The 12,633-nt window shown below is 40.7% G+C and overlaps 1 protein-coding gene across 1 annotated transcript in view; it reads right to left on the reverse strand.

Moving 5' to 3' along the window:
- Positions 1-12,633, reverse strand: part of KIF6 (kinesin family member 6) — a 538,059-nt gene that overhangs the window by 88,706 nt on the left and 436,720 nt on the right. Inside the window, exon 15 of the mRNA XM_060189745.1 lies at positions 1,011-1,066. Coding sequence (XP_060045728.1) covers positions 1,011-1,066 — 56 coding nt within the window. The remainder of the gene's footprint in view (positions 1-1,010; positions 1,067-12,633) is intronic.

Genomic DNA, 12,633 nt, shown 5'->3' on the forward strand with positions numbered 1-12,633 from the left:
GTGCCACATGCGCTTAACCTGCTGCACAACCACTCAACTCCCAAGGACTATCGAGATTTTTGAGGCTTCTCTGGGCATGGCATTGGGTCTGGCTTCTTCAGTTCTTTACTTTTAAAGTTATTGGTAGAATATGGATTTCTGTTTAGAAGCAGAAATGACTTTGAGGTTTTTTGTGATTTCTTATATTTCACAAGAAAAGCCAACAGGTGTACTCAGAGTGGCTTCTGTTTTGGCCTCTCTTATGAAGAGAGGAAAGTGAGGCTATGGGTCAGCTGTGAACAGGTCTCTGATGTCGTCCTCTAGAGTGCAAAAGAATAAAGGATCACCTCTCTGAAGCTGCCCAAGCCTGGGAGAGGGGCCTCTGTGTTTTTATGTTTGGGGTAAAAGAAGCATGTCATATCTTTCTGACAAAGAATTGAGGCATACTTAAATAGAGTTGGCCTCTTACCTAAATCTTGCCTTTCCAGAGACATTCCCTCAAGCAAGGGAAGCAGGCAGGAAATTGAGCACCCTGAAAGGCACAATGCCTTTTTTGCTTTTATTCTCCTACTGGCTCACTAGATGGTGTTGACAAAATGCACACCTGTGCCAAAAATGCCAAGGATAAGTTCTGGGAGGTGTAAAAGTGTTTTACAGCAGGGAAAGTCACTGAAGTTGGGTAGTTATGATGGGCTGAGCTACCACTGAAAAACACCAAGGTAAGATCAAACAAACCAAAAAAAAAAAAAAAACTTTTTCATTGGAGTCCTAGAGCTCAGGCCCATATGAGGACACAAAAGTCAAGTTCTACACACACACAAACACATACACACACTCATACACACAAAGTGATTTTCCTAGTGAGCAGGGGTAAGGAATAACAGAGTTGTAAAGACAGATATTTTTGACATAGTTTCCCTGGCAGTGTTCTCCTGAAACCTGGCTTTATGATGATTTGGAGGCACATCATGACCTGGTTTCCACCAAGAAAATGGTCTGTGGAAGAGACTCACAGGATATCGTCTGCTTACCAATTTTGCTTCTTGCTTCATTTATGCTTTCTGCCAAGGCTTTTGCTTCAGAAAACCTGGAAGGGAAAAAATAAAGACAGCTTCACCTTCTCCATTCATCCTAAACTTTATTCTAAAAATAATGGACCTCCGAGATATCTCTAATGCATTATAAAACTTTATTGAGTGACATAAGAGAAAAACTAAATAAGTGAAAAAGATTAGGTTTAAAGAGACAGAATTTGTGGGGTGCTGGGGAAATAGAACTTTGTTGGTAGGTATCATGTGAAACTATACCCTTGTAATATTATAACATTCTAAGTTATTGGTACATCACTGACCATTAAAAAAAGAAATTTCTTTTTTGTTATAAAAACCTTTTTTAATGTTTTATTTTTTACTAGTGATGTAATATTGATTTACAAGATTGCAAGGGGTTATAGTTGTAACAGGGGTGTAATTCCATATAGTTTCTATCACCAGAGTTCTGTGCCCCATCCCCTCCACTGGAAACTTCCCTATTATTTATTCCTCTAAGAGTATAGACCAAAATTCTAAAAAAGATATTTCTAAATGTACACAAAATAGAATAACATAATAAACTCTCACTCACTATCATATTCATTAATTGTCGATACCTTTAAATATCTCCTTTCTCCCATTCTTCCCAGACCCACAAATCTCTTGAAATTCCAATAAACCCCAGAAGTCATATAGTTTGACTCATATATGCCTTAATCATATAGAATTTTGATAGAAAGTTAAAAGGAGAGGGAATTCTAGAAGAATTCTAGAAGGGCATGAGCACAACCTAAGCAAAGTTGTTGTGCACCACACAGGCTCTGTGCTAGATGGAAAAGACCTGTGAATGATGTCAGGGCTATTTTCCGAATCTGTCTGTTTGGCCTGAAACTGCAGACAGGAAGTTTCCAGGGAAAGGAACTAAATCTTCTCTCAATGTTAGGTTTCTAGGAGCTCCACCCTGACACATGTGTTCAGGTCTGAACATATGCTCTCTTCAGCTAGAGCTTTCATTTTCTGCAGAGTTCTTTTTTATTCAATTCAGATTGAATAAATTCAGATTGATTTCAGTTCAGGGAGATTAATCTGACATGTAGGTCAGTGTGCTGGGTTTTGTGTCCATTCTGTTCTTTGCTGGGCAGGTAATATCTGAGGTTTGGCCCAGGCCACTCAGAAGGTTCCTATTTTCATATTCTATGTTCTGCCAAGTAGGAGGACAGTTTGATTTCTTCTGTGTCTATGCTCTTTCATAATATTTGATAGTTCTTCATTGCTCAATGAGTGAATCCACTTACTGTCTGATCCACACAGTTATGGAATCACTGAGAATAAGAAAAATAAGAGCAAGATTGTAATAGCTGCTGGAATTCATATCAATGCTGAATGGAACCAAAGTAAAGACAGAAAAGGGAAGCTACTACTGACAGATAGATAGTCTGCGCCATAGCACAGTTCAGGAAATCCTTCTTTTTCTTTTTCTTTTTTTTTTTTTTTTTTGGCAGTGCCCGGTTGTGAACTACAGGGCTTGAAGGAAAGAGCTGCTTAGTATTGTGGTCAACCCTCTTGAGAGAGCCACCCTGCACTAGGGCTGCCAGACCCTGGGGGAAGTCAAGAATTGTTCATGTATCCCCTGCAGCTCAGCACAAAGATAAAAATGACTTTTATTTTTATTTTATTTTATTTATAAAAAGGAAGCACTAACAGAACCATAGGATAGGAGGGGTACAACTCCACACAATTCCCACCACCAGAACTCCGTATCCCTTCCCCTCCCTTGATAAAAACGACTTTTTATTGAAGAGGTGTGTACTGCCCCGTCTTCATGAGGACTTTTCCTCTTCACTCTGTAGTCACCATTTGAGGCTACCTCACCCATATGTGTTCCTGGCCATCAGTTGTTAAGACAAACCCTTGATTCAGGAGTGAGCCCTGAAACTGTGATCAGAGTGGCAAGTGGAAAAGGAAGTAGGAGTAGGAGTAGGAGAGAAGAGGAAGAAAAGAAGGAGGAAGAAGAGAAGAGGAAGCAAAGGAGGAGGCTAATAAAGAGATAGAAGGGTACCCCACTTCCTCCCATCCTTGTCCTGTCATGTTCTTCCATGTCTACCTTGCTTCTCCACACCTCCTCAGCTTGACTACTCCTCAAATCATTGCATGGTGCCCACATTCACCCATGTGCTTCAGCTGTAGCCTACACATTCTCAACATTTGTAGGTTTGTAGGGAACAAAAGCACTGCTCCCTCTCCCTCTCCCTCTCCCTCTCCCTCTCCCTCTCCCTCTCCCTCTCCCTCCTCTCCCTCTCCCTCCTCTCCCTCTCCTTGTCCCTCCTCTCCCTCTCCCTGCTCTCCCTCTCCCTCCTCTCCCTCCTCTCTCTCCCTCCTCCCTCCTCCCTCTCCCTCTCTCTCTCCCTCTCCCTCTGTTTCAACATCTGAAAGCTGTGATTGGAAGCTGGAAGTGGGTGTCTACAGGTTTTCATGATTATGGCTAGAAGCTAAGATTACTAGAAACCTTCTCCCGGCATGGCTGACGGCTATGGATGAGAGGTTAAGTCTGTGGATGTGAAGCTAGAGGTTTGTAATTGAATCCCTGGAGTCGGATGCCCCTACTGAAAGGTAAGTCCAGAAGGTAAGTGGAGATGCCGGCTTTCTACTTTTCCTCTCTTCTATCAACTACACATACGCATTACATACACACATATCTGATGCCTAGAAAGCCGGAGATGTGGATGCCTGCCTGCCTGACTGACTGGGCTGTGGTGATGTTGGGTAGTTGCCATCTACCCCTGGCTTCTGCTTAACCATATGCCTATATAGGGATTTTACTGATCCAAAGCTTTGGTCTATTTACATAAATCACTTTTACATAAAGCACTCCAGGGCATTGGTGGTTCTATGATAGGATTCTCTCCTGCTCCACCCCCTCCTTGTCACACACTGATCCCTTCTTTGTCACACTCTGATTTTCACCAGTCACTTTTCTCTCCACCCTCTCTATATCACATCCTGTTTCCACCCTACTTGGAGAGTATAAAAACAGCTGCTCTTCTGATTAAAGACACTTGGAAATTGCTTTCCGGCTCCGAGAGTTCCAGAGTGTATCTCCTGCGGAAGTTGGTGCAGCACGAGTTCCTGATCCCTCTCCCACACAGCAGCCTAGATCAGCTCCAGTTGAGTTCTCTCCTACCCAGAGAGCACTAGCTCGGGAAGAAGTACCCTCAGGCTATCCCGGCATGGTGAGACATTTCTTTGCTTATAGAGGTCACCTTATTTGTGAGAGAAGAGAAAAGACAGAAGCAAGAAAGTTGTCTCTGCTTCTTAACAGGTTACTGACCCTAGCATATTAAGACTCCACCTTTCTCAAAGTATTTGATGATAACCACCTTCTAAGAGCCCTTTCTACAAGTACAGTCACATCAGAAAGTAAGATTTCATCATATATAGTGGGGAGCCTATGATGCAATCCATCTTAGCTATCCTATTAGCTCTCTTTCTTTATTTACCTTTTATTGATTTAATAATGATCGACTAGACCATAGGAAAAGAGGGGTACAATTTCACAGACTACCCATCACTAGAGTTCCTTATCACCCCCCAAAAAAGATAGCAAAAAGATTAATAAGGAAAAGAGGAGAAATGATGGGGTATGGAAGGATGGTTTGAAAAAGTGGGATACATTGGGATGGTTTGGTCTTTGTGGAAATGTGGTGTTGAAATTGAAAAAAGAGGGGCAGAGTGAGATAGAGAAGGGACAACATCTAAAAGCTGTGATTGGAAGCTCAGTTTTCTGCATTTCCATTCAGCTTCCACTAGGTCCTCCTCTCCCTCTCCCTCTCCCTCTCCCTCTCCCTCTCCCTCTCTCTCTCTCTCTCTCTCTCTCTCTGTGTGTGTGTGTGTGTGTGTGTGTGTGTGTGTGTGTGTGTATTGCCTGGGACCAAACTTACAATATTAGGCATGACAAATCATGATAGCTGTCCCATTCTAAGTCTCCTCTCTAGCTCCACACCATCCTTAGCCCTTCTCTTAGTCTTTTATTTATTTTAGTTACCACCAGGGTTATTGCTGGGGCTTGGTGCCAGCACTATGAATCCACTGTTCCCAGTGGCCATTTTTCTTTCCTTCCTTCCTTCCTTCCTTCCTTCCTTCCTTCCTTCCTTCCTTCCTTCCTTCCTTCCTTCCACTCTTCCACTTTCCTTATTTCTTTCTAATTTATTTGATAGGACAAAGATAAGTTGAGTGGGGGTTGGGGAAGTAGAGAGCAACAGAGAAAGAGGATACCTGCAGACCTGCTTCATTGTTCATGAAGTCTTGTGTCACCGCCCCCCCCATGGGGACTTGAACCCATGTCATTTCACATAGTGATATATGCACCACAGCTCAGCCCCCATAGTATTCTGATCAAATCCTGGAGTCCCTTCAACTACTGCTTTTGAGGCTCCCTGAATTAATGCCTATGGGCAGTTTACCATGTTTTAGTCTAAGTGAGCCTTCTGAGATGCAAATCTGGATTTGGTATATTCCTGTTTAAAATTATTCAAGATGTAGCTGAAGGTATGACTCATTGGTAGAGGGTTGACCATGCACTCATGAGGCCCTGGGTTCAGTCCCCAGCACCAAAGATAACAAATCCCTCATAACAAAGGCAAAACAAGTAGAACTCTATGGATGGTGAAGCAGTACATTGGTTTCTCCCTTATCAGAAAATAAGATAAAAAATAAGAGGGGGAAATGACTCAATGGTTGAACATGCCTTTTATGCATGAGGCCCTAGCTTTAATCTTGTGATTATATAAACAAAACAAAACAAACTAACAAAAAAAACAAGAAAAGCAGCTCTTAAAGAACTCCATAAAGACCTCAGGACAAAGTCTAGATTCTTTTTCACTGATAAATAGACTCTGATCCCACTCACTTCTCTAGATCCTTCCCTTATATCTCTACTGCTATTCTAGGCTGGCCCAAATGACTTTCAGGTCCAGTGAGCATCATTCTCCCTATTAAACTTGAGGGCTATTCTCCTAGCTTAAAACTTCTCTTTCAATTAGCTAATTCCTACTCCACTCTTCAGTTTTAGATGTCATGTCTCCGACTGGACATCTTCCCTGGCAGAACATGTCTCCAGCAGGTATCATTGCCATGTGCTTCTGAGGGCTCTCAACTTGTGTCAGTATACAGTGTATGAGCAGTATATTGTGATATCGGACTGCCATTCACTTTTTTGCTATCCTTTCAGTATTGTATGAACCAAGAGGATAGTAACCACACATGCTTAATTCACTTTTACATCTCGGAGATTAGAATAGGGGCTCATAACACAATATCTGTAAGATGAAAAATGTCATGGATGCCTGAGCATGTGACACAGGCAAGATGTGTGATGTGGATAGCATTGCATGGGGAGTTAGAGACTCAGATGAATGTTCTTTGTGACTGTAAGTTATGACTAGTCTGGCAGTATAGGGGTGGGATGAACTGTGAGACAGAAATGCATGTGGGATGAAGTAACCACAGCCAATACTGATGAGTATAATCTTCTCAGAAGGATCAGAAGGGATCCTTGCAGGATACCTCAAACAGTTGATAAGTTTCTCATTTTCCAAAGAAATGAAAAGAATGAGTGTATTGAGACAAAATCTCAAGTCAATCACAAGACTTGCTCCTGCGAGAGTCTCGTTCTGTCTTTGGTGTATGTTGGGAGAGATTAAAGTTACCATCCAAGGAGCAACTGAAGAAGTTGCAGTTCTCACTCTGCCTCCAGGGCAGTTGGAATGCAGACACTTTGCTGAGCATCATGGGCCTCTTCACTTACGGACCAAGGATAGGGATTGGTGCACACACAATACTCAGTTTTCAAGAGCCTCTGAAGTCAGTACTTTGTCATGTGAGCTAGGATGGGATGGTTTCTTCACTTCCGTAGGGCAAATATGGCATAAAAAGAGGTGAAGAAGCTACTAGATCATCTTCCCAGTTTTTTCATCTGGGGCTGGAAACACAGTATATGCACATCTAATACTCTTTTCCAACAGAGAGGAAGACAGGGTGTGTATTCAAGTCATGTCTTTCCTCTGTAGACCTGCCCCTGAGATGGCATTTTGTCATCTTTTAGTTTGTCATATTTCAATCTGTCATCTTTCAGTTAGGAGATATTTTCTATTGTTAGAGGGTAAATATGAAATATAAGGTATAAGGTCCCAAGAATAAAAAGAGGCAGATTCATCCTAACTACAGACACTGACTAGGAAGATGATCCCTTCACTTCCATCACAATATTCTTTTAATCAAAATTCTTTATTAGAGAGAGAGAGAAACCAGATTGTCACTCCATCATATGTGGTGCTAGGAACCAAACCCTGCCTACAACATATGCAAGGCATGCACAGGTCCTATGGCTGAGACACCCTCCTAAACCCTCTTACATATTTTAATATTTGTATTTCTTTTCTCTTTCATTTTATTGCCACATTATGATGGTTATACTCTCCTGTCTCCCACTGAACAGTTCCTTCCCCGACTCTCAAGAAAACTGTTTCCAGGAAGCCAATGGTCTTCTCAAACAGCTTCCTTGGCTGCTATGATTTCTCAAAGTCATTTTCAAATTGTCATTCTTAAACAAAAAAAAGTGCTTTTAAAGTACCATTTCCCACCTTTAAAAAAATTTTTTTTTTTGGTGGCCAGCACTGTTTTTAAAATTGTGGGGAGACTGAGAAGATTCTAATCTAATCTCTGCTTCCAGTGTTTATAATTCTAGTTCAGGAGGTAAGGTGTAAATACAAAAAATAAATGGAAAATAAATACAGGTTAAAGTTGAAGTCTAATTTAAACCAGGAAACTCCTATTTGTCATGGACGTTATTTCCAGATGGTGCCATGGAATTTTTCTCCACCCTCAGTCCAGTTTTCCTGTTGGTTTTTAGATTGCTGTCCTATTTTTTGTCTGAAGAATCCAAATGAGTGAAGGAGTGAGTTTCTTAGTTTAACCCACGTTATCTAAACTTGCCTTATGTGCCATGTGTAGTCAATCTCCACATTTATTTCTTCTTGTATTATTGAATGGGACTCTGTGATAGAGGGATTCAGTTCACCTTAAAGACCTACCACAAAAGAATGTCTGCAGTGTGATTCTGGTCACTGTTATTTGCTAAGCATGGGGTTTCCAGCATCTCTTCCTATCATTATATACTATGAGGATGAGTCTAAAAAATGCTATGACTTTGAATTGCAGTTGTCCTCTTATTTAAAATCTGACTTAAGAACTGGCTCCATGCTCTAACTCAGTGAAGGACAAACACCTTATGGACACGCCAACATCTTGTTTCTATTGTCACAGAAGGCAGCACAGCTCTTCCCAGACAGGCCGGTTTGAGCTGAGATGCTAGGAATTCTCTTTGGAAGTCGTGAAGGATGCCTGACCTGTAGGGGCAATCAGGAGGGATCCCAGGCCCACCAAAGGTCCCTATATTAGGACTTGAAACCTACTTATCATTGGCTAGAGACTAAATTGGCCCAAGGTTCGTGTGTATGTGTGTGTGTGTGTGTGTGTGTGTGTGTGTGATTTATGCTAACAACTTATTCCATAAACTTTGCTAACATGTCTCAATGCCGATATCATCAAAAGACAGAGTCACTTGATGTGAGAAGGGAATAAAATGAGAGGCCAGAAGAAACAAATGAAAAAGTGCTCCAAGTCACTGATTATCAGAGAAATGCAAATAAAGACAACAATGAAATAACACTTCATTCCTGTGAAAATGTCATACATCAGAAAAGGTAGCAGCAACAATGCCGGAGAGGTTGTGGAGACAAGGGAATCCTCCTGCACTGATAGTGGGAATGTCAACTGATCCAACACCTATAAAGAGCAGTCTGGAGAACTCTTACAAGGCTAGAAGTGGACCTACCCTAGGACTCTGCAATTCCTTTCCTGGAATTTATTCCTGGAATTTGGATATATCCCAAAGAACCAAACACACCCATCCAAAAAGATTTGTGTACACCTATGTTCATAGAAGCACAGTTTGTAATAGCCAAAACCTGTAAGCAACCCAGGTGTCCAACAACAGATGAGTGGCTGAGTAAGTTGTGGTATATAAATACAATGGAACACTACTCAGCTATTAAAAATGGTTGAATTCACCTTCTTTACCCCATCTAGGATGGAGCTTGAAGGAATCATGTTATGTGGGATCAGCCAGAAAGAGAAGGATGAGTATGGGATGATCTCACTCATAGATATAAGTTGAAAAACAAGATTAGAAGGGAAAACACGAAGCAGAATTTGGACTGGAATTGGTGTATCGCACCAAAGTAAAAGACTCTGGGGTACAGGGGAGGGCTCAGGTCCTGGAATATGATGGTAGAGGAGGACCTAGTGGAAGCTGAATGGAAATGCAGAAAACTGAGAAACGTTATACATGTAAAAACGACTGTATTTTTCAGTTGACTATAAACCATTAATCCCCCCCCCAAAAAAAAAATTAAAGGCCCAGTCAATGGGTCCTAGTCATTAAAGGTTGTTAGGAAGGAGTGAACGTTTTGTCGTTGTTACTGTTATATGTTCATTTTTAATTTTTAAAATTATCTTTATTTTTTGGATAGAGACAGCTAGAAATTGAAAGCGAAAGGGTGATAGAGAGGGAGAGAGAAAGAGAGACACCTGCAGCCCATCTTAACCACCTGTGAAGCTTTCCCCCTGCAGGTGGGGACTGGGTGTCTGAACCTAGGTCCTTGTGCACTGTAATATGTGCACATGTAATACCACCACCCGGCCCCCACTCTTACTGTTATTTGTTTGTTTTTAAGAGGCAATAAATCTTACTCTGCTAAAAAAATATGCAGGACTAGAGAGCTAGTTCATCAGTAGGGTTGATACCTTGTCATGCAAGAGACACAGGTCCAAGCCCTGGAACCACATAGGAGATACTATGGTACTAGAGGAAGCCTTGGTGTTATGGTATCTTATCCTCTCTATATCCCTCTATCAGAATAAAAAATAAAAGGCACATATGACTTAAGGCTCTGTCTTGGTATGGTTTCCAAATTATGCTGGAACATTACCAATGAATCATTTTCATATATGAATCAAGCAGTCTGTTAAAGAATCAGTAGTAGGGCCCAGTTAAACAAATAAATATGCATCTTCAATTCAACTTATGCATGTAGTTGCTATAACGCATATCCTGTAGCCTCACTGTCTAAAATACCACCTATAATGCTTTGAACTCACACCATCTGGGGGGTAAAGTGTTGGAAAATTTGACTTCCAAATGAAAATCCCTAAAATCTGATCTAACTTTCTAAGTGTAATAAGATTCAAACATGGGAAGTTTCCCTTTGTTTTCATGATTTTAAATTTCCTTTTGGTTTATTGTATAAGCAGAATGAATACTTTTTCTTCCAAATGCTACCACTAGAAAAAGGACCTACATGTTGAAATTTTACTAAATCCAAGTTTCAAATTTATGTAATGTTCCTATCAAGGAATCTTTTGGTTAGTAAACATTTTTCAATGTCAGGGGAATACAAAAGACAAGACTATGTGAACCTAGGGAAGAAAATAAAGGCGACAAAGTCCTAAAGTCACATACTTATGAAGATTCTTCCGTTTTATATTTAGATAATATTTTTAGCTACTATGTTCAGAAAAATACTTCACTGTAGGGGTCTACAATTCAGACAGAGTCTCCATTTCCCTACATTAAGTCTATTATTTGTTATGCAGAAGAATAACCACAGACATTGACGTGTTTGTCTAAGATCTGAAAATGCACTATATATTAGAGGAAGACTAAAAAGCAATACCAAAGGGTATAGGTGAAAAACTGGAGGGGCTGGGTGGTGGCACATCTGGTTGAGTGCACGTTATAATGCACAAGGACCTAAGTTTGAGCCCCTGCTCCCTATCTGCAGGGGTGAAGCAAGTCTGCAGGTGTCTCTCTGTCTTCCTCCCTCCTGGTCCTCTGTCCCCTATCAATTTCTTTCCCAGTCTCTATCCAGTAAATAAGGAACTAAATCCTGAATGTCATCATTCAGAGCATTCAATTGCAAATAGCAATATAAATATCTCTTAGGTACTAAAAACAAACTGCATGACATAATTTCTAATTTGGGCTTGACAGCACTTTCTATAGGGAAGGGACTGGGGAGTAGTTAACATTTGAAAGTCCTTTAAGTTTTTTTCCTCTTTTGTCCTTGGTTAATTACATTAGATGGTTTACTTCTGATCAAATTCCTTCCCTTTAAAATGTGATTAAAAGTAGTACAGAGGTCCACTGTTATACACAGTGTGTTGCAAATAAATTCTGGTGCTCAACTATTCTAACAAATCTTAGAAAGCAGAAAGATAAAGTTATGGCGATTTTGGACAAAGTTTAATGGTTCTCTGCTAATGTTCGCATTGTGCTGTATACAACCTTTAATAGCGCACATTAGTAGATATGGCTGCACAATGCCCAAACCAAACAGATGCTGCAGAACCATCCAGTATTTACTTTCTCTCAAGGGAGCTACTCAGTTGCAGCAGAAGACAAAGGTGTCAACATTTTCGCTGATGACATTTACCAAGTGCTTTGACTTATTGGCACATGTACAACTTCATCCAATTTTCATGGAATGTGAATATTCCATTTCATCATAACGACACCTTTTCTTGTGCTGTACACACTCTGCCTTCCTCCATGCTCACTGCCTCTCCTCCTTTCACAATGGACACTGCTTTCCCAGCACATACTATGTGTGGCCCAACTGAATGCCCAGTTCAGTTGTGTTCTAGTTTCACTTGATTGGTCTTCCCAGCTATTTCAACTGCATATGACTCCATAACTTCTTGGATAGTGTCAGAAATATGTTGCTCTCATAGAGGAGGTCTACTAGAAGTAGAGTTAGGGAAGAGTAATGCATTGGTATCCTGATAAAAAAATCCATTGGTGTGTGTCTGTATTCCTCGAACTGGCATGTCCTTCCAGGAGCTGCCCACATGATGCTTCTAGCCACCAAAAGGAATGGGAATGCCTGTTTGGAGGAGGTCAGGATAACTGGAAGACTGTTTACTAAATAAAGACAGTGTGGAATTACCTCCATAAGCATCTGTGGGGCCTTCTTTTGATGTCTGTTTCAGGAGTACTGGATTTCAGTTATTTATTTTCACATTATAGCATTTTCTCTTAAGTTCCTGAGCATATAATGTCTAATAATTGAATATTCTCCATGAATGCAAACAAAAGCTTCAGTTCTGAGAAAAAGAGCTGGTTTTGGGCTATACTCCCTCCTCCACAGTACCAAATCTTCCTTTAATGATTGGTATTATAGCAACATTAAACAGATGTAGAATTTTTTAAAAATGTGGCCAGTCTTCTGACTTTTATTTTGTTTAAAAGACTGATTTATTGTTGGGAAAGCTTCTTTCCAGAGCAAAGCTTTTGGTGAGTTTCATTAATTCCTTTGCACTATGGCCACAAGGAAGATGAGACCACTGGTATTACCAGCCTATCCTGTGTGATTTAGATGGCTTTAAACCCCAAAGAACATTTGTCACATGGGCTGTCAAAACACCACTGTACTATAGTTGAGTGTGTTCTGTATTAAAAGTTTTCAGAAGACCACAACATCCTCATCCTCACCCCAACCCCAATTCA

The sequence above is a fragment of the Erinaceus europaeus genome, chromosome 4 (assembly GCF_950295315.1).
Source record: "Erinaceus europaeus chromosome 4, mEriEur2.1, whole genome shotgun sequence".
Lineage (NCBI taxonomy): Eukaryota > Metazoa > Chordata > Mammalia > Eulipotyphla > Erinaceidae > Erinaceus > Erinaceus europaeus.